This window comes from Takifugu rubripes, chromosome 9 (assembly GCF_901000725.2).
Source record: "Takifugu rubripes chromosome 9, fTakRub1.2, whole genome shotgun sequence".
In the NCBI taxonomy this organism is placed as follows: domain Eukaryota; kingdom Metazoa; phylum Chordata; class Actinopteri; order Tetraodontiformes; family Tetraodontidae; genus Takifugu; species Takifugu rubripes.
In genome coordinates, this window is record NC_042293.1 from 8,734,870 (window position 1) to 8,754,683 (window position 19,814).

General features: G+C 45.3%; 1 protein-coding gene across 3 annotated transcripts; it reads right to left on the bottom strand.

The window, feature by feature from the left end:
• Positions 1-167: 167 nt before the first annotated feature.
• On the bottom strand, positions 168-19,200 carry ptprjb.2 (protein tyrosine phosphatase receptor type Jb, tandem duplicate 2). 3 transcript variants are annotated; one of them, XM_029841227.1, is made up of 33 exons: positions 18,995-19,196; positions 11,820-11,844; positions 11,509-11,682; positions 11,152-11,409; positions 10,722-10,982; positions 10,382-10,642; positions 9,951-10,223; positions 9,585-9,836; positions 9,234-9,497; positions 8,870-9,133; positions 8,507-8,761; positions 8,100-8,363; positions 7,738-8,001; positions 7,374-7,628; positions 7,006-7,266; positions 6,639-6,902; positions 6,224-6,493; positions 5,866-6,129; positions 5,523-5,792; positions 5,290-5,439; positions 4,741-4,939; positions 4,510-4,622; positions 4,350-4,434; positions 4,226-4,270; positions 4,121-4,129; positions 3,862-3,949; positions 3,686-3,776; positions 3,496-3,572; positions 3,175-3,309; positions 2,986-3,102; positions 2,141-2,301; positions 1,766-1,901; positions 168-1,695 (listed from the first exon to the last, which is right to left on the bottom strand). In XM_029841227.1, the coding sequence occupies exons 1-33, from the start codon at positions 19,058-19,060 to the stop codon at positions 1,543-1,545; spliced, it is 6,024 nt and encodes a 2,007-aa protein (XP_029697087.1). In that variant the 5' UTR covers positions 19,061-19,196; the 3' UTR covers positions 168-1,542. The 3 variants fall into 3 exon arrangements, with proteins under 3 accessions (XP_029697087.1, XP_029697088.1, XP_011605565.2); XM_029841228.1 differs by lacking the exon at positions 4,121-4,129 and having other exon boundaries at positions 18,995-19,194; XM_011607263.2 differs by lacking the exons at positions 8,100-8,363; positions 8,507-8,761; positions 8,870-9,133 and having other exon boundaries at positions 18,995-19,200.
• Between the last annotated feature and the right edge of the window lie 614 nt (positions 19,201-19,814).

Here is a 19,814-nt window from a genome sequence, read left to right on the forward strand (position 1 = left end):
CGCCCCCGTGGCCACAGGGCAGAATTACACCCCGTCCAATAATAATTATAATAATAATGACGAAACTAAAATTGAACTATTCCACTAAATCCCCAAAAGGAGGTGACACTGTCTTGGTTGTACCATGAATTTTGGAGCTTATAAAAGACAAAAAAAATCACAGCTTAATCCTTTCAAACCATGTTTTATATCATAACACACATATTGCATGCTTTTGATTGGAAGTCTCAAAGCTTTTTAATAAGAGGAGAATATAAAATTGGGGTAAGATTTAATATTTAATCCTATTGTTTATTACAGAGATAGAAAATACATCGCAAGAACCCCAAGACCTTTAAGAATACATGTTATTATCATAAAAATGCCAGGACATACAATTATTAAGTGCATAATGATACAATTAAACAGTCATAAAAATATTAACAGACCTTCCAAACACACATCATTAAAAAAAGAACTTTGCTCACAGAAGATTGTGATCCTGAAGCTGAAAATAAAGACAGTGCTCCTCAATGAACTACAGAAATTGTCATATACAGCAGGAAGTGAGGAGCTGTTTTCTCCTTGTTTTGTCACTGGTCTGAGCAATTTAATCCAAAGCGATGTCAGAAATCATGGTTAATGATGCTATCTGTGTTAATTTAACCTGTCCTGGTTCAGTTTGGACTCAGACAGAACACGGAAGTCAAATCCAGTCACAAATGGAGATCCTTTTGTTCAGAAAAGGAAAAAAACAGCCCCAGAGTTGAGTTTACAAAGGAAAAAGAGACTGACAGAGACAGCACGTGCACACATTTCCTGAGCTCTTCATGCTTCAATCACAAGTATCAACAATGAATCTATTACACTCAATCATGGGTCAAATAGGAAAAATGTCCCATTTAAACTCTACACTGGCCAAAGAGTCTATAAGTTATTTTTTTTTAAAATATATAGACGGGGTAGGAAAATGGACACATTAAGTGCATTATTTGCTACAGTGCATACGAATACTAAAGTGACTAGAACCAACAACAAGACCAGAATTACAAAAGTATGGCACAGTTTATGTTGGCTGGGTGCAAAAAGAGGTGTGACAGTCTGAGCTGGAGTCCTATAACATGATAATGGAGGATGCAGAACACAGACGGCTGCATATCGGTGAAGGCACATCGTTTCTACCCCAGCACTTATGAGCAAGGCAATTCAATGCTTCTAAAAAAATAGATTTTAAGACATAACTGTAATAAATTTACTGCATCCAACATATTACCTGAGCAAAATATCCGAGTCCAGTAGTAAACAGGGAGAACCAACACAAAAAACAGCATTAATAAACAGTTTATACACAGTGACATTTCAAAAGTAACATAGATTTGGTCAAAAAGTCAATCAACCACCTCCTCTAGCAAATATTCAAGAAATAAATACCACAGAATAAAAGTTTGAATGGACAATATTTATATATATACGCAACCAAAGCAGGTTTACAGAGTTTATACAGCACAACCTGCGTTCCCTTCACAGACGTTGGCACAAGAAGACTTGAGCGGTTTCTCGGGTCTACGCGTCCGGGTACCTGTAGTAATTCTTGTGTGGTTCTATGTTCTCGTAAATGGAAAGAGCTGCCGTGTTCTGGTAAATGAGATCCACATTGGTTCCGGTTCTGGACCTGATGATGTCCAAGGCGCACTGGTTTAGGAACACGTATTGATCCTGCGGAAAAGCCGAGCGCATTAGCCCACCGAGCACTGGTGTCGTGAGATAAGCGCTGTCTGTGACCCACCTCTGTCTGCACCATGAGGGACCGGTGCATGCGCAGGTCGTGGACAATGCCATAGATGTCCACGATGTTTTCCCTTTCGATCTGGAAAATCAGACGGTCCATGGCTATGAAGGTCCCCGTGCGCCCGACACCAGCACTGACGGGACAGAAACACCAACATTTAACATTGTATCTGAATTAAAGGTGTGCATGTGTGTGTGTATTTGCTACAGGCTATCAATATCTGCAATCTACTAGCAAAGTGAGGACATTTTTGGGAAGTGAAGACATTTTGGCTTGTCCTCACAACTTAAAAGGACTTTCTGAGAGTTAAGATGTGGTTTCAATGCATTATACCTATCTGCGTGCATGTGTGCGTGCGTGTGTGCAGCAGACCTGCAGTGTACCACAGTAGGAGAGTGTCTGGAGTACTGGTCCATATGCTCTCTGACCAGATGTCTGAAGTTGATCAGGAGCTCGGTGGTTTCTGGTACCCCGTGATCTGGCCAGGCCGTGAAGTGGAACTGACGCACTGAGCGGGTCTCTGCTGTTTTCACCTGAGCAACATCCACATATCAGTTTCGGGAGGCCGTGGTTGTTATCAAACTGCAGACATGCTGTGGCCTAGACAACACGTAAACCAGGAAAACGCTTCTGGGCATTTTGGGCATCTGATCTACTTTGGAAGGGGGTCAACGGTGTTGCACATGTCTGATTGGCTGAATTCACACTGTTCAGATGCCTCCAGGACTTTGGGATGAAGAGGAAAGCTGCAGACAGATGGACTGAGAATGGGATGTTTGGGCCTTGATATACCTAAACTCTATGTGAAGGACTAACAACAATGATTTGTCTAGAAAGTCATATATTTTCTCTGCCAATATAAAGATAATGAAGAAAACAGGATAATAAAACACATTGCAATTATAATAAAGGATGTAAAATAACATAACATATTTGTTTTTATAGTCTATAATCAATAATCAGCTCAAGCAGAATAAAGATGTGAACTCAGAAGTTAAAAAGATGCCGCACATGTTTGGATTATCCTGTTTTACATTCACTCTGCTTTCCAAAATAGCTGTGACATCGAAACGGCAATTTGTGGGAAGAATACTCAAACAGTTCATTGATATTTTTCAGCAGAAATTAGCTGCAGCTTCCACGAAACGATGCCACCTGGCGGCCAGAAAACGCACTGCGCCACCCAGAGGGATTTTCCTTAGTAAATGACCACTTACATTTTTAATATCAAAGTCCCTGATGGTCCAGTCTTCCAGTGGTATGTCAGAAACTGCTGTCACATTGATGTTTTCAAAGTGCTTCGTGCCAAAGTCCCAGTATTGCTCACATTTGACCTGAAACAACATTTTGAGTTCACACATGGAAGAGCTCTGTCGTTGAGATGTTGTGTTGGTGCTGCCGCTCACTCGTCCTTGCTCGTTGCAGCGTGTCAGCATGACCAGAGTCTGCACATTCTTCTCCCAGATCATTCTCCAGAAATCTTTGACCGTAGAGGGCAGAGGACCCTGAGCTGCAATGAACTCCTTCCTGGAGTTGTAACCCTGCCAAATAAAACAGCACAGCCATCATTCTCCCCCCCCCAGGAGGGTCTCACACAACAATGTTGAAAATGACATTTGAATTTGCTGAATGAGCCTGATGGAAAGCAACAGGAAAAGCAGTTGTTATGATATTTACTGATGATGAAGCAATGACTGCGAGCAGCTCTGAGGAGTGTCAGTACGCACCGGAATGTAGTTAGCATTGATGTAGTCATCATATGGACTGCCATGGATAATTGAGAGTTTCACTCTAGAAGAGTCATCTGAGGCGACAAACAAGGTGAATGTAATGAAAACGGTGATCTACAGCATGACGGGCGACGAATGAGGCGGGCTGCTGCGAATGAGGTGGACTGAAGAAGCTCAGTTAACTCACAGGGGAGCACGTTGTTGTAACGGTTCTTGGGCTTATTCTCCAAGGTCAGGGCGACGCCTTTTGGCTGATCCGTGCCAACAGGCTTCAGGTCCTTTAGATTTAAGAGTAGGAAATAAAATGACGATGCTACAAATGGCCATTGATGAAGTCGATTGAGGTTTAAGTCAGGGATTCACCTCAAATTCTTCAGCAAAGCCACAGTTGGAGTCGGCTTTCTGCTTCCTGTAGTAAACCTCATAGTCCTCCATCCGGACCGCCATGCTTCTGCATGCACACCATAGTTCAGAGGTCATTGTGCTGTCCTCTTGATTAATTATTTTATTTTATGTCAAAGACTCGATACGGTCTTTTCTGTACATGCGTCTTCATCTCGGCTACCCTTTCCTTTAATCCCTGCACATGTGTATTAGTGTAATTTAATGCATTTATACTTACACTTTGGCTCTGCCAAAAAAAAAAAACAAGAAAAAAAGCTACAGTGGGCTACAGTTAAAGAAGTTTGTTGTGTTTGTTTTACTGTTGTTAAATTAGAAATGTCACCTCATGGAATGAATCTGAATGTCCACCTCTTCTTTACTGGATAACCTGCAGGTATATAAATAACGGGTTTAGCTGCATATCAGCATCATTATATCAAAGTTCAGGAGCGGCTTCAGTCACACACCTCCTCCAGTAGATGATGAAGCCTATCAGGATGATGAAGAACACCAAAAAAAACCCCAGTGTCGCTCCAATAGCGATGCCAATCGCTAAATGAGTTTTTAAAAACATGGTTAAGATTTATTCACAACAACAGTGGGTTTAAAGACATCTGTGCATTGTACCCGAGTTTCCAATGAGGTCCACTTGAGAGAAGCTTGTCGAGGAAACCAAGGATGCTACCCCATTCACCACATTGTTCTCCAGGACCAGATCAGTGAAAACCAGAACAGCAAAACTGCGCGGATCAAACGCAGACGTTCAACAGATGAACATATTCATCTTATTTGTAACAGATGCAGACTGTCCCGACTGACTTAAACACACAAATGAGCCCCACAGTTGTAATCTCTTACTGGTATATTCCCCCAGGATCGAGGGGACCGTTAGTGTAATTCTCCCATTTGGATTCGTCGCCCACATGTAAGGTATAATTGGTCTGTGCACCGCGCAAGTCGGAGATGCTCATCACTGTTGCCAGGTACGCTTGAGCTTTCGACTCTTTCCACTCAGCATAAGTCTTCCCCAAATACATCCTCCAGTCAGCGGAGTTACCTGAAAACAAAATACAGTTGAACATTACTGACACCACTGCAGACTGTAAGGCTGAATTCCATTTCTTTTTACCACTTCCCCTTTATCTACCCCCCAAAGCAGCGTAATAAAGGGGAGAAAGGAAAACATTTAACTACCCCTATGTCATCTAACGCCATAGCCAGCTGCTACATCAGCAGAAACAAAGGGCTTGGTAAGGGTTTGGTTTGTGTTGGTTTCAAAGGCTGCATAGTCCTTCTCCTTCACCTTACAGAGAATTGGGACACCCCTAACCTGACCCTGGTGATGGGATTCAGGAAGAGCATAAGGATGATTCAATAGAGTTAGAATAAACTAGGGGGGAATCTTACCAGGGGTATCATGGGTCAACAGCACACCAACATGTGTGATCGGCCCATTGGTGTCGTTCAGCAAACGGGGGTCAATCTGGATGGAGAACTTTTTGTCTGTCTTCTCGCTCACCTGCACCAGCTTCTCATTGCCCTGGAGACTTGGTGGATCTTTGAAGAGAAACAGAGCAGAGAGACAGATAAAGACCTGAATGAGGAAAAAAATCTATCATTAGGGATGTTTAAAGTCCTACTGGTGATGCCGGTCCTGCACTGCAGAGACACAGAGATGCTGGGTCGTCCACAGCTCTGAGTCCTCACTGTCAGGTGATAGACGGTGTGATGTTGAAGGTTGGACACGTTGTGGCTACAGCAGGTCCTGTTGATGGACCTGTTGATTTTATCGTCATTTACGTTGACCTCAAAGTCATCGTACTGGCCTCTGGGACTGGCCCAGGACACGAGGAGAGTGGCGTCTGGTGTGTTTGGACTGTCGCATTGTAGCCAGGACACCGGGCTGGCATCTGTGGTGAGATAAAAGTTTCAATACGATGACCATAAAGTCAAAAGGATCGATGATCTCTGTGATGACCAAACCTGTGCAGTTGGAAATCGACTGGGAATCAGCCTGGGTTCCATCAAAAGTCTCTGTGGTGACGAAGAATTGATACCGACTGCCAGGAACCAGGTCAGAGATATTGTATGTCTTTTCCCGAGTCTGGACACTGGAGACGTTCTCAGAGCTTTTCCACGTCACATTGTAACGGTAGCTCTCCTTGTACTCATCAGGATGATCCCACACCAATGTGGTCTGATTCAATCCCACTGAAGAAAGACTCAGATTGTTCACGCTGAAAGGTCCTGGTTGTGCGAGAGAAGAGAGGCGGGAGGTGAAAATCCAAATCCACAATTTAGCTAAAACATTTTTGTTGTGACACAGGAACAAAGCTCTTACTGGTGTTGACCGTATAGATCTGGACCTTCTCGCTCTCAAAGCCCAAGGCGCCCACTGTTAGGACAGTTAGGTTGTAGGACGTCCCGGAGAGCAGGGAAGTAAAGGTATGGTTGGTGATGGTTCCGGGGACACTGACTCCTCCCTCAGGTGCGGTGATGGACACGCGATAGTGGAATGATCCCTTGGTCATCAGAGGAGCTTCTTGCCACTTTACGTCAATGGAGTTGTTTGTCTTGGCCGGGATGTGTAAAGATCCGGGAGGGTTCGGGACTGCGGGGGCAGAGTGACATCACAAAGTTATTACTTAAAAATCTAAATTCATTGATAAGTATGCCAATCATTACTTCTGCAACATTAGAAAGAAAGAAAGGATAGTGCGTCCACCATCAAACCTACAGAAAATAACCAGACTTACACGTGGCATTGGACGCAATTTCAGAGGAGGCGTTGAAGGGTCCACTGCACACGGTTACCTGGACGGAGTAAAGCCGTCCGGCGGACAGGTCCCCAAACACATGGTTTTTGGAGGTGTTCTTCAGGGTCACCAACTGCTCATCCTGTGAGAAACTGCTGTTTAAGCGAACGAGATAATGTCCCACACTGCCCAGAGGTGTTCTCCATGACACCAGGAGTGAGCTGTTGGAGATGGTGGAGACGCTGGGATGAACCCTGTCAGATTCTGTTAAAGCAGATCAATGACACTCATTAACAACAATCCCCCATATTTACAATGTTTTTCTCATTGAGTTTGGGGTTAGCCTTAGCATGTTAAACACACGTACGTGTGTAGAAGGACCGTGAGACCTGAAGGGCCTGAGTACCATCCGCCGTCTGTGAGGTGACAATGAAGTTGTATCTACTCCCTGGGGTGAGTCCAGTGATAGTGACTGTGGTAATAAAGACCTCCTTAGACCAAAAAACTGAGTCATTGGCTGCCTGCACCATATACGAGTAGCTGGGTTTGCTCTCCAGCTGCTCCCACGTCAGTGTCACAGTGTTTGTGGTGACTTCTGTCGCTGTCAGGTTGTGCACGGGATGCGGTTCTGAGAAAATGAGACACATATGAACATTTGCGCTGTTAATAATCAAAACTATACAGTTAAATCCAGGTAAAAGGATCATAAATTCCTCCTCTGTTAATCAAACTTACTGGTGTAGCTACTAGCAACCACAGGTGTGCTTTCATAGTTACACACTCCCACTGTAGCAACAGAGATGTTGTAAAGAGTTCCAGACTGTAGATTGTCCAAGAGGAACCAGCTGTTTTCGGTGATAAAATTGCCATTAACGCTGGATACAGTGAAGTTATACTGTTTGTGGTCCATGTATTGTGGGAGCGGCCATGAAATATTGATGGACTTGATAGTCTTAGACATTACAACGATGGATCCAGGAGGATTTGGAACTGAGAAAGTGAGAAAAAAGACCTTTCCTCAGTAAATAATTGCATAAAACGGATGCAGCTTCATAAGAAACGACGACAGGTTCTCAATCACGACTCAGCTCCAACTCACTAGTTGCTCTGCAAACTTCCGAACTGTTGGTTTCCCAGGTTTTACTCTTGGAGACGACCACCACACAGTAATAAACCCCTGGTACAAGGTCTGTAACCACTGTGTTTGTGGTCCTGTTGTCCAGGCTCTTGTTAAACACTTGCAGCTGATTGTCTCGGAAGACGAGGACGGTGTAGGAGACCACCTGCTCGGGCGGAGCTCTCCAGCTCACAGAGAGGTTGGTGGTGCTTCCTGTGACTGTGACATTAGTGGCCGGAGCAGGTTCTGTAGAAACATGTCGCACCAGATGTTACGAAAGTTCAACTGCCCACCGCGCCGTTTCGAGCCTGAACTTTAGTCAGCAACAAAAAGTCTCGTCTTACTCGTGTCGATCGATATCATCGTTACTTCGGACCGGACCCCGTCCACGACCGTGAACACCTCAAAATAGTACAAGGCTCCCGGGGTCAGATTGGAGAAGGTGTAGTTCTCGTAGGCGGTTGTGTCATTCTGAACCTTGGTGCCGGCCTGTCGTGCAACCACCAGGTAGGAGTAGTGGCCTTTGTAGTCTGGTTGTCTGAGCCAAGTCAGCTGAATGGCCGTCATATTCACGGCCTTCACCGTGAGGTTGCTCACTGCTCGGGGCACTGTGGAAAGAAGAGCGGAGCGTTCTAGAAGTGTAGAGACCACGATGGAAGACAGTATAATCAAAACTATACAGTTAATCAAAACTATACAGTTAAATCCAGGTAAAAGGATCGTAAATTCCTCCTCTGTTAATCAAACTTACTGGTGTAGCTACTAGCAAACACAGGTGTGCTTTCATAGTTACACACTCCCACTGTAGCAACAGAGATGTTGTAAAGAGTTCCAGACTGTAGATTGTCCAAGAGGAACCAGCTGTTTTCGGTGATAAAATTGCCATTAACGCTGGATACAGTGAAGTTATACTGTTTGTGGTCCATGTATTGTGGGAGCGGCCATGAAATATTGATGGACTTGATAGTCTTAGACATTACAACGATGGATCCAGGAGGATTTGGAACTGAGAAAGTGAGAAAAAAGACCTTTCCTCAGTAAATAATTGCATAAAACGGATGCAGCTTCATAAGAAACGACAACAGGTTCTCAATCACGACTCAGCTCAACTCACCAGTTGCTCTGCAAACTTCCGAACTGTTGGTTTCCCAGGTTTTACTCTTGGTGACGACCACCACACAGTAATAAACCCCTGGTACAAGGTCTGTAACCACTGTGTTTGTGGTCCTGTTGTCCAGGCTCTTGTTAAACACTTGCAGCTGATTGTCTCGGAAGACGAGGACGGTGTAGGAGACCACCTGCTCGGGCGGAGCTCTCCAGCTCACAGAGAGGTTGGTGGTGCTTCCTGTGACTGTGACATTAGTGGCCGGAGCAGGTTCTGTCGAAAAACATGTCGCACCAGATGTTACGAAAGTTCAACTGCCCACCGCGCCGTTTCGAGCCTGAACTTTAGTCAGCAACAAAAAGTCTCGTCTTACTCGTGTCGATCGATATCATCGTTACTTCGGACCGGACCCCGTCCACAACCGTGAACACCTCAAAATAGTACAAGGCTCCCGGGGTCAGGTTGGAGAAGGTGTAGGCCTCGTAGGAGGTTGTGTCATTCTGAACCTTGGTGCCGGCCTGTCGTGCAACCACCAGGTAGGAGTAGTGGCCTTTGTAGTCTGGTTGTCTGAGCCAAGTCAGCTGAATGGCCGTCATATTCACGGCCTTCACCGTGAGGTTGCTCACTGCTCGGGGCACTGTGGAAAGAAGAGCGGAGCGTTCTAGAAGTGTAGAGACCACGATGGAAGAAAGTATATGTACGTGTTGAGAATCTCAGGTCTTACTTGTGCAAGCATGCGTCTTCTCCTCCGTAGATTCACTTTGTGGCGCTACGACGGTCTTCACTGTGATATTGTAACAGGTTCCTGGATCCAAGTTGTGGATCTCAGTGCTGTTGGTGCTAACTGTTGTCTTAAACTGTGGTAATGAAACAAAGTATGTGTAGCTTGCCTGGGCTCCCTGTGGGTAGGACCACTTCACCTCCAGGGAGGAGATAGATTTAGGAATAGCCACAAGATTTAAAACAGGGTTTGGTCCTAAAAAAATATAGCAGGAAAGAAGAAAGAAAGAAAAATAGATTATTGCCTGTAGATATGCATATGTATCCTTTGGTGTGCGTGTGTTTGTTTGTTTTTTAGAAAGTTACTTACGGGTAAAATCTGAATAATGAACAGCTGTGCTGTGCAAATTTTGGATTCCGTTTGTTATTAAAGTTATATTGTAAAGAGTTCCAGAGGACAGATTGAACAGTTCTGTACGGTTGACAGAAGTGGTGATGGTTTGCATTTCCTTGCCGTCTGATTGATACGTGACATTGTAACTGAGGGTTTGCACCCCTTCCATCAGAGCAGGAGTTGCCCACTCCAGAAGGAGCGAAGAGTTTGTCTTCAGACTGACCATGATGGAACCAGGAGGGGTCGGGCCTGGGAATAACAGGTAAGTATGCATTTACCATGACTGTTCCTGGAATAAACCAGGTAAAACAGAGCAGACGGTTGATTTATTTGTTGCCATTCATACAGCAAATTTAACAGTTATTAGCTACCATCCAACAGCTCCCAGCCCAGAATGGGGAACTTACTGGTGGCAAACTCATACTGTTTAGAAGTCTCCTCGAAGCTTCCAGCTACAGACGTCACCGTGATAGCATAGCTCCTCCCGGGACCTAAACCAGTAATGCTGGCCGCGTTCGCCGTCGTTGCATTCTTATAAACACTTCCCGAACCCGTCTCGTTGACGTCGACCAGAAAGTGCTGAAACTTCCCTCTCGGCAATGACCAGCGGATGCTCAGGCTGACGGTCCCCCTCTTTGTCAACTCGATGTTTCCAGGCTTCTCGGGTCCTATGCAGTGAAGGCATTATATAGTGCTTAGAAGTGGACAGTGTAGACCTAACTGTAGGTCCAATCGACCTGAACTTACGTGTGAAGGTACTCGTGGAGGCTCTTTCTCCTTCATTTGAGGGATGTACTGCAACTGCGGCTACACTGATGTTGTACTGGGATCCAGGTGTCAGCTCTTTAATGACGAAGGAGGTTTCAGTGGTGGTGTTTTCTATGTTCTCTCCTTCTCCAGCCACGCGGATTGTGTACAAGGCGGCGTTTCCCTCTGGTTCTGCCCAGCTCAGAGACAGGGACGAGGTCATGACATTGGTGACGGTCAGGTTCCTGACCACAGCCGGTTCTGCAAACGTAAGGGACGATACAAGGGTCACGATGCCACGACAGAGGCCCATACGGGTACGTGTAAGCTATCGAAAGAGGCAATTACTTGTCACCGCAGACAATGCGCCTTTAAAAAACGCCTTTAAAAACATGAATCTCTCTCCTGCAGCAGAACCCTGAACTCTCACTTGTATGCAGTGACACAGTCTGTCCTTTTCCTTCAGTCCAACCATCAGCCGCCACAGCAGAGACGGTTACGTTGTACTGGACCCCAGGTGTCAGGCTGTGGATGGTGTGAGACAGCGCCGTCGTATTTTCAGTCCGGTTGTTGATTCCATCGGTCCACTGGACTTTGAAAGACTGCCCCCCTGCGGGTTTGGTCCAGTTGAGAGTCGCCGACGACGTCGTGAAGTGAGTCACTTGGAGATTTGTGACTGCTCCTGGTTCTGGTTAAAAAAGGGGGCAATCCTGAAATATCAGGGGTGCATTTCGAGGTTCGCTGTCCAACCAAAAGCCGGTAGAACATATGACTTCATCGGACTTACGCATCGTTGTGTGGAGAGACGTGGTCCCGTTTTCAGAGGCTGGTCCAGGAATGAATGTTCCTACCGTGGTCGGTATTGCTGATGCCATTGTTCCAGTTTGTGTTGCTGTTTCTGCAGCTGTTAGTGTTGGCATTGCTGCTGTGGTCCAAGCCCCTGTCTGAGTGCTGCACTCATCTGGTAGTTGTAACAGAGAGAATTTCACAAAAAAAGCACCAAATAACTATGCCAATAAATAATATCGAAGGTCAGATTAAATTCATATACAAAAATGTATTGACAGAATGGAAGTATAGAAGACAAAGTGAACTTACTGCTGTCACACTGTGCCTGGCATATCTGGTGATGGGGGAGAGAAAACAATGTGTTTTTTACACCAGTAGAGGTCAGCAGTGAGTTTTATATATAATTAAACGCAACATATATAAACTCAGCAACAGGAAGTCAGTAAATTTAGCATCGACATTTAGCAACGATTAACCACTTTTTCAGCTCTGTGAAAGCCTCTGTGTTCTTCTAATATTTAAATTTTTGCCAAGTGTATTTGAGGAAATGGGGTCAAACCTGGGCATGTTTAACCTGTAGTTAACAGGTTTATTTATTAAGTGAACTGAAAAGTTACGCTGGTGATATTTGTTGAAAATGAGGGTTTCGTCCTCGTTATAAAACCTGTGGCCTCAGGAGATGCAATTAGCTGAATTATGTCGTTTATCTACTCATAAAAACGTCAGCCTCTGCCATCTCTCATATGCGCTCTCTGCGGCCTCCATCGACGGCGCTGGACCTTGGTCATCCTCTGTATCGTGAGGCTTAGATCCCACATTACTCATTAGCCAAACTTTTAACATCCATCGTCGCTGACACGCCGCCTGTGTGCGGCTTTATCGCATGGCTAACCATTAAACCCATGGCATCATCGCACAAATTCCCCTTCCCCAGCCGAGTCTACATCAACGATTAACCACATTGGACCTCAGGCTCCACCTGGGAATGGCTGCTAAGGTTGGGCCGAGCAGGCGTTCCGATCAACAGCCATGTGAAGGTCGTTTTGAGCGCCGTTCGGCCACCTTGTTTGGCCCGAGCGTCAGTCTAACTGGGATTTGCATAGATAATTTCTGACATGGGAACAGCATCTCACCAGCTGATTCACTTTTGTGGCATTTCTCTACTCTCTCTCTCTCGGCTCTGTGTGTGAAAACACCCAAAACGACTGATTTTTCTCAGTCTTGCCCACCTAAAATTCCCCAAAGTGAAGAACTCCGGTCGCTTTGAACCCCCGTCCCAGTGGACAGAAACCCATCCCTTCCTTTCACTCCTCGAGGGAATTCCAGCCCACTCTTTTTTCCCCGCCTAATGAAACCCTTCCACAGCACAGAGGAGAGCCTCACAGGTTTGAGACTCCTGAGGATCTGCCTGTTTACGTGCTACACTGCACATTCAGGCAATCTCGTGCACATTTTTATGTGAGTGGAACAGCATTTTAAAGTGATGAGCGGGATTCTGAAGATGGGGGACCAGAACAATCTTTAAAGTGCCACAAATCATTTGAGCTGCTTTTTATTTCTCATTCCATTGTCTTAATTATTTCTGGAAAACATCTTTACGCCTGCATTACATCACAAGCTAAAAAAAGGGGGACATTCTGTTCTTTAGATATCCACATGCTTCCTACTTCCTCAAAGAATACATCACCAATTAAAAAGGGTTTTAAATCGCTGCAACTTTCAGGGAAATATGCAGCTGTGAGAGGACCCAAAAGTCTTTTTAAGTGCTAAAAAAGTCAAACTTTACAGATTTTTGTAATCTGCTGCAGCCAAACAGCCGGTTCCAGGTGTGAAACTGTCCAACCCCACGGCCTCTTTATCCTCCACACGTTAGCGTCAACGCTCACATACCAGGGTGTCACAATAAGATTCCCCTTTCTCCCAATTTTGTGCTTTTATAAGAATATTGATGTTGACTTCAGCTGCTAGGACTGCGGCTTCTCAAATGTTTTATTTACTTTGGCTCTCTTCCTGAGGATCACTTCATTTCTCCTGAGTAAATAAACAAAACAAAGTCTCGAGCCATTACGCCTTGGCATTGACTCAAAGAACAGAAATAACTCAAGTCCCCAGTCTCGAACCTCTCCACTTCAGATAAGGACTGCGATTTATTGTTATCTATTTATCTATTTTCTTTCGCTTGAGGACGAATATATTACGTTGATTGTGAAACATACTTGGCGGCGACTCGGCCAGCGACCCCTCTGACCCCGTGTGCTGTATCTGTGCCCTCTCATTGGGCCCGTCTGCAGGAGGAGGAGGAGGAAATGTCTGTACTGGCTACTATATAAACAGTACATCAAGCCCGCCTCCGTCCCAGTCGCCTTTATTCCCAACAGCTCGCTCCTCTGATAACGCCCAGCAGTTCCTTCCTCCACAATAACACCCACGCCACAAAACAATCAGTGCCACCTTAAGGCTGTTTGCTCAAGGACCAGCCCACCTCCCCACCTGACGGGGGACCAGGAAAATCTGCTCCTGATCCGATTTCTGGAGTTATCGGAATATAGATGTGATGTGCCAGATAACAGCCATAATTAGATGATGACAAATCAAGTTAACACACCTGAATTTCTCCCCCAAACTAGAAAACGGTAACGATGGAGTCACCACGTGGGTGGGAAGAGGAAGCCAGCAAATGTGGCGTGCAGCTGCAGAAAGTTTACAAAGTTTCTTCTCTTCTGCCCAGCGTCACTACTCTGGATGAAGTCCCATAATCGGACTGAAGCATAGAATCCGGAGGTTTTTGACTGTCGCTTTTCTCACGTGCATGTAAACGCAGCGCATTAGATTATCACATTACAATTCCTACGATCCGAATAATTGCAATAACTAGATCAGGCGCCGTTCCATAAATATCAGAAATGTGATGCTCAATACATCCTGGGTGACCTGCTTCAGTCCCCTTATTGGATTTCTTTTAGTCCATTCACACATATTGGTCACTATAGCGGACAGCTAGTCGAAAGCTGTTATGTGGCCATAGGGCTAAAATCTTGAATCTCGAAATCTTGGCTAATCTTCTCATAATTCGTGCATGACATGGTTGGAGTCCATTCATATGGTGTAATGTAAGGTTCGCTCTTCCTGTGTGCAAATCATTCCATCTGGAACATCACATCTCCGCTCTTGGCATTACATCGCTCCCGCTTTCTTCCTTTAAATCAGACTGCATTCAAAATTTGGATCTTTTTCTGGAGAGGACTAAACACAAATCAGCATATCTACAATAGAAAGATATATTACATCGGTCTAAAGGTATCTTTATCGCCATTAAAGAATGTTTAAGTGACATATCATTGCAATGCAGGTCTTTGATTCAGCTCATTTGTGCATGCTTATTTTGCTGCCTGGTCAATATAGAATCATTCAAAGTTCCTACTTTTGTACATGCTGGATTTGTTCAGGTGGGAAAAGGTCACATATAAAGTGAATAACTCTATCCTCTGCTCCATTTTTGAGTTCTTATGCAATTCTGAGCACCTCCTTCTCCTTCTATGTTCAGTTCATTGCCTCGGAACTGGGTGATGGACTCACTCTTTGTTTCTGTTCTAACATAACTTCCTGGCATTTCCGGAGCCCACCCTCGGACTGATAACATGTGCGGGGACCATCAAGGACTCCTGAGTTAATCAACGCACCGTCTTTCAGACTTCTGAAGCCATTCTAGTCATATAAAGGAAGATGGGAGCCACGTGCCAGCTGCTGATAAATCAACACTTCACGGACTGTATGTGATTCACGGACTGATTGTTCCCTGACTGCCTGTCAGGGAACAATCCTTAATGTTCTCGTGACTGCCTGGAAGGACTCCAGCACCACTGGAATGCTAATAAAGATGGATGGATGGATGGATGGATGGATGGATGGATGGATGGATGGATGGATGGATGGATGGATGGATGGATGGATGGATGGATGGATGGTGCCTAAACACACATCAATGAAGTCATTTTCTTACTGAGAAATTGTTCCAGGGCATTTCTTACGTCAGCATTTCTTACTTCCTGCTGCAGTGCATCGTGGGTTACGGTTAGGGTTTTTACACAGGCAAAGGCTTGTTTTGAGCGCTAACCACCTCTGCATGGGTCTTGATATGGGAACTCACTGTCTTCCTCCGCTGATAGTAATATTTTCCACCCTCTAACAAGTTATTTGGGGACAGAGATGCTCTGCAATGATGATCTCCTGCTTTTGTAGTCAAATAAGCTAGCAGCTATTATAAAATCCCAGACTGTCTGTACATACACGATTAACAGTTAGCACTGTAGCTGCCTATACATACGATCTGCCAACAAAAAGGTCTTTAATACAAACAAGCTTGAAGTACAAATTTTAATCATTATGTTTTGTACCAAACATGAGTAATTGTCTGGGGTTTTATTCTCCCACTCTGCTGACGAAAATTAGCCCAGAAATCCATAAACAAAACACAACCGTCTCTCTCCTGTGACATACCGAGGAAACAGGAAATGCTGAAGGCCGTTAGCTACTGTATGACTGCGCTGGTCTCCAGGTACAGTAGCCCATCAGCCTCCCACGCCACAGTCCTGCTGCCGCTATCACACACCACATCAGAGACTATGGAAATGAGCAACGCACAACAGTCTCCAATGCTGTGCCGGCTTAAGTGAGCTGATGACTGCAGATACCCGCTGTGAAACAATGGTCTCGCACAGTAAATCCCGCTCCTGTTGCTGCTCACCCTGCAACGTGCGGAAAATGTGCATGCGTTTGAACACGCTAATGCTATTTAGGCTGATTGCATGAGTGTGACTGATGCATGAGGAAGGACAACCAGGGCAAATGTATTCTCTTTTCCATTCAAAGCTGTAAAAGCTTGAATCAAAAACCACTCAAAGCTTGAGTCTGTGTAGCTTTGTCGTGACCAGCCACGGGCGGTAGTGCACATTGCTTGCTATGCTAGCCAGCAGTTGCTTGTGATTCGCCCAGCGGTGAGTGAGGGCAATCTGCCGACAATGAGGCCTTTGAGGACGAGAGACAAGTCTGTGTCTCATTTACATGCACTGGGAACTGTGACTCTTTGTAATCCCTTGTGCACATGCTATGCAAAACCAGGTCGAAGGCAACATGTTTGGGGCTGTTAATTTGAAACTGGACTGTCTTGACACAGGCTTGTCAGGAGTGGGCGGAGGGGGCGGCATTCCACAAAGGATGACTCGACTGGTGGCTTTTGAGTTTTAATTCGGAGAAGAATGGGAGTTTTTTTCCGATTTGACGTACGTCACGGCATATCTGCAATGCAAAAACAAAGTGCATCACGGTCAGCCTACAGATGGGCCGTTTCTTCGAACTGTTTGTGAACGTCACATGACCCGGTCCCAAGTTTCGCCCCACAGATAACTGGGTCGGGAAGGGGGTGGGGGGGGGGGGAGATGCGGTATGTTGATACACGGCTGAGTGTTGTCCTGTTTATTTTTGCATTCAAATGTGACAAAGTCGGCACGATACAGCAGCAGCAGGGATGTGGAACAATCAGCCAACAAGACTGCTATGACGTTAGCGGTTCAGCAAAAATGGGTATAATAGACAGCTGTTTTACCACGATGTTTTGTAAATGATCCACTCTACCAGAGGATAATTGAAGTAATATGATAGTTAGAATGAATTTGGTTTACGAAACTGAACAATAAAGTTTTGTTTTGTGGCGGCTTGTGTACTGTGAATATCTAATAAATTTCCATTCAGAGAAGCAAACAGCAATACTTCCCTTTTTGAAAACCATCAACTTCCTTGGTACCTGTAGTAAACCTTTGTTCTCAAAGGTCCACACTGATACAAACATCGGATTCTTCCTAAAATCTGAGAAACAGCTTCGCCCATAATGTCTGTGGTCATATATAATATATATACTATAACACGGAAGTGCATGCTAATGCTAGCATACTGACCTTCGGCCACAGTTCACAATTCAAGTGGAAATTTCATGTTAAACTAATTATTTTTAAGGGACTTGGAGACGTGCGCAGTGAGCCGACATCTCTGACAGCAACAAATTGTATTCAACATTAACAGGAGGAACTTTGAATATTCCATTGGAGTTAAAACCACATTTTCCTTAACGAGTCTCTATTGTGTTGGCCAATATTGACATGATATGATCTTCCTCTCTTGCATATGAAATAAGAAGACAAAACCATAACATCCTGGAGACCTGAGGCCGAGAACCCAAAAGTGGCAGGTGCTCAGCTGATTTCACCGACAAAACGCCGAGTCAGCATCGATTCCTCTTCCCGGTTTCATCACTGATAATTAACACGTCGCGGTAATGGTTCACCAGTGTGACTTTTCACAGTTTAAATTTACCTTCCCAGTCACGAAACAGCTGCAATGTTGCAGCAATCGCATGCATCTAGTCTCAGCATGACTCTTTTTCCCCAAAGAAGCTGCTCGACAGCATTCACGGGCCGCTGCCTTTTCACTTCCTCTCTGAAACTTCCTCTCTTTTTGAACACTGTTCTGGTGTTCAAACCTTTTCATTAACCATAAGGAAGTCAATGTCTACATCTATCTATCTATAGATATATCTATAGATCCGCCAATAGATGTATATAGATAGATAGTTGAAGATAGATAGTTGGATATGCAGCTATAGATTTCAGTTTAATCTCTGCAGGATGTGAAACTAAAGCAGTAAACAGAATATTCTCCTACTCAAGGGTCGTGGTTAGCAGCAGATAAAGACGCCACCAGAAGAGGGTGGATGGTTCTTCTGAATTTTAGACTATGCACTTTCCGATTAAAATTGTCACACCTTTTGTGCAATTATAGCTCATCTCGGTGGGGGTGTGAATAATGACCTGCTGAATTCTGTTAAAAAGAAAAACAGGTTCGCCATGTGAGACCGGTGAGTGGAACGTGAGTGGAGTTTGTCGGCCTCTTCCTCTCATTATTTCACAGATTTTCCCTTTTTTTTGGGGGGGGGCGCTCAAATCATATCTAAGTTGCAGCCTGATGGATGCTAAAGTCGTCTTAAACTGCAGCTGCAGGGGAGACAGAGACACTAAGCTGCATTCCCGACCCCTTTGTGTTGACCACACACATCCCCACATGCCATTCTCAACCTCTATCCCCTCCTGTCTCTCTCACTCTGTGGACCCAGTGGATCCCGGACAGGTGGGTTCTGGCTGCTGGATGTTCGCTGGATTCTGACGTTCCTGACCAAAATGGGAAATGTTTCATTCATCATTTTCTGGATATTCCTGGGGAAAAAAACCCTCCTGTATGTCACCCATCATTTTCTGTTTTTCCTCACTTTTTCTTTTTTAACTTTCAGAATGTTTCCGTGCCCAACAGGTGCAGTCGCGCCCACCTCAGAAAACCCCGACTTTCCCTTTCAAACCAGTCCTTCATCCAGTGAACAAACATTTTAAATGTCTCCGGTGTAAAGTGTAAGTAGAATGTGACTTCTGGAGGGGTCGTACCTTAAGCAGAGAGCTGGAGATCAGCAGAGACCACAGCGGGACGCCGACGCGCAGCAGCGGCTTCATCGTGCCCCTTCTAGCTGGACGCTCTCATGGCCAAACTTATTTATGCTCATGAAGTTAAGGCTTTGTTTCTTGTCTCTGCGGTTTCCGATCAACTGTCGCTCCATCAGACGAAGGGGAAACTTTCCCCCTCCTGCGCTTGACGGGGGAGGAGCGGCGACCGAAGCGCGTCAGAAGTGAAATGTGCCACTCCTCTCCTCATCACTTCAGCCGCTCCGCTCCAACGAGCTCCACTCGGGGCGCGGACTTCTTAGAAAAAGGCCGTCCGGCCATCCAAGAAAAAAAAAAAAAAGAAAGAATAAGAGTCAACCCCGCATTCCTGCCATAACTCGGCCGCGCAGGCTGCAAGGAATGCGCGTCGCGCACGGCGGTTCGTGTTCGAAATTTCCCCAAGTTGGACCGGCCTGAGGATGCCTCTCATCAGAAGACGAATGGGTTCATCATGTGACAACCCCCCCCCCCCCACACACACACACGCGCGCGCGCGCAAACACGCAGCATAATCTTTCGTAACTTTTCGCAAAACAAACACGCCAAAACTTTGAATGCTCCACTGATATTCCACAAACTCGTGTCCCTTTTGTCCAGAGGTTATCCAAAAACCTCTGGAGATGTCTCTGAATAAGAGAAATCTGATGATTTGATCATGTTGTTTCCTCTGGGGTCACGCTGGGACCGTTTCAGGCTCCTGTGCGGAGAACTGACAAACTCTTTGTAGGATCTGCTGAAATGGCCTCCAGGATCAGACATAATGGAC

Excerpts from the sequence above, each read along its gene's own strand:
- ptprjb.2 (XM_029841227.1), bottom strand. The coding sequence starts at position 19,060 with ATGAAGCCGCTGCTGCGCGTCGGCGTCCCGCTGTGGTCTCTGCTGATC. Across the intron at positions 10,643-10,721 it reads CTCCACGAGTACCTTCACAC|GACCCGAGAAGCCTGGAAAC; the intron begins GTAAGTTCAGGT and ends TTCACTGCATAG. Across the intron at positions 6,903-7,005 it reads CTCACGGTCCTTCTACACAC|AATCTGACAGGGTTCATCCC; the intron begins GTACGTGTGTTT and ends CTGCTTTAACAG.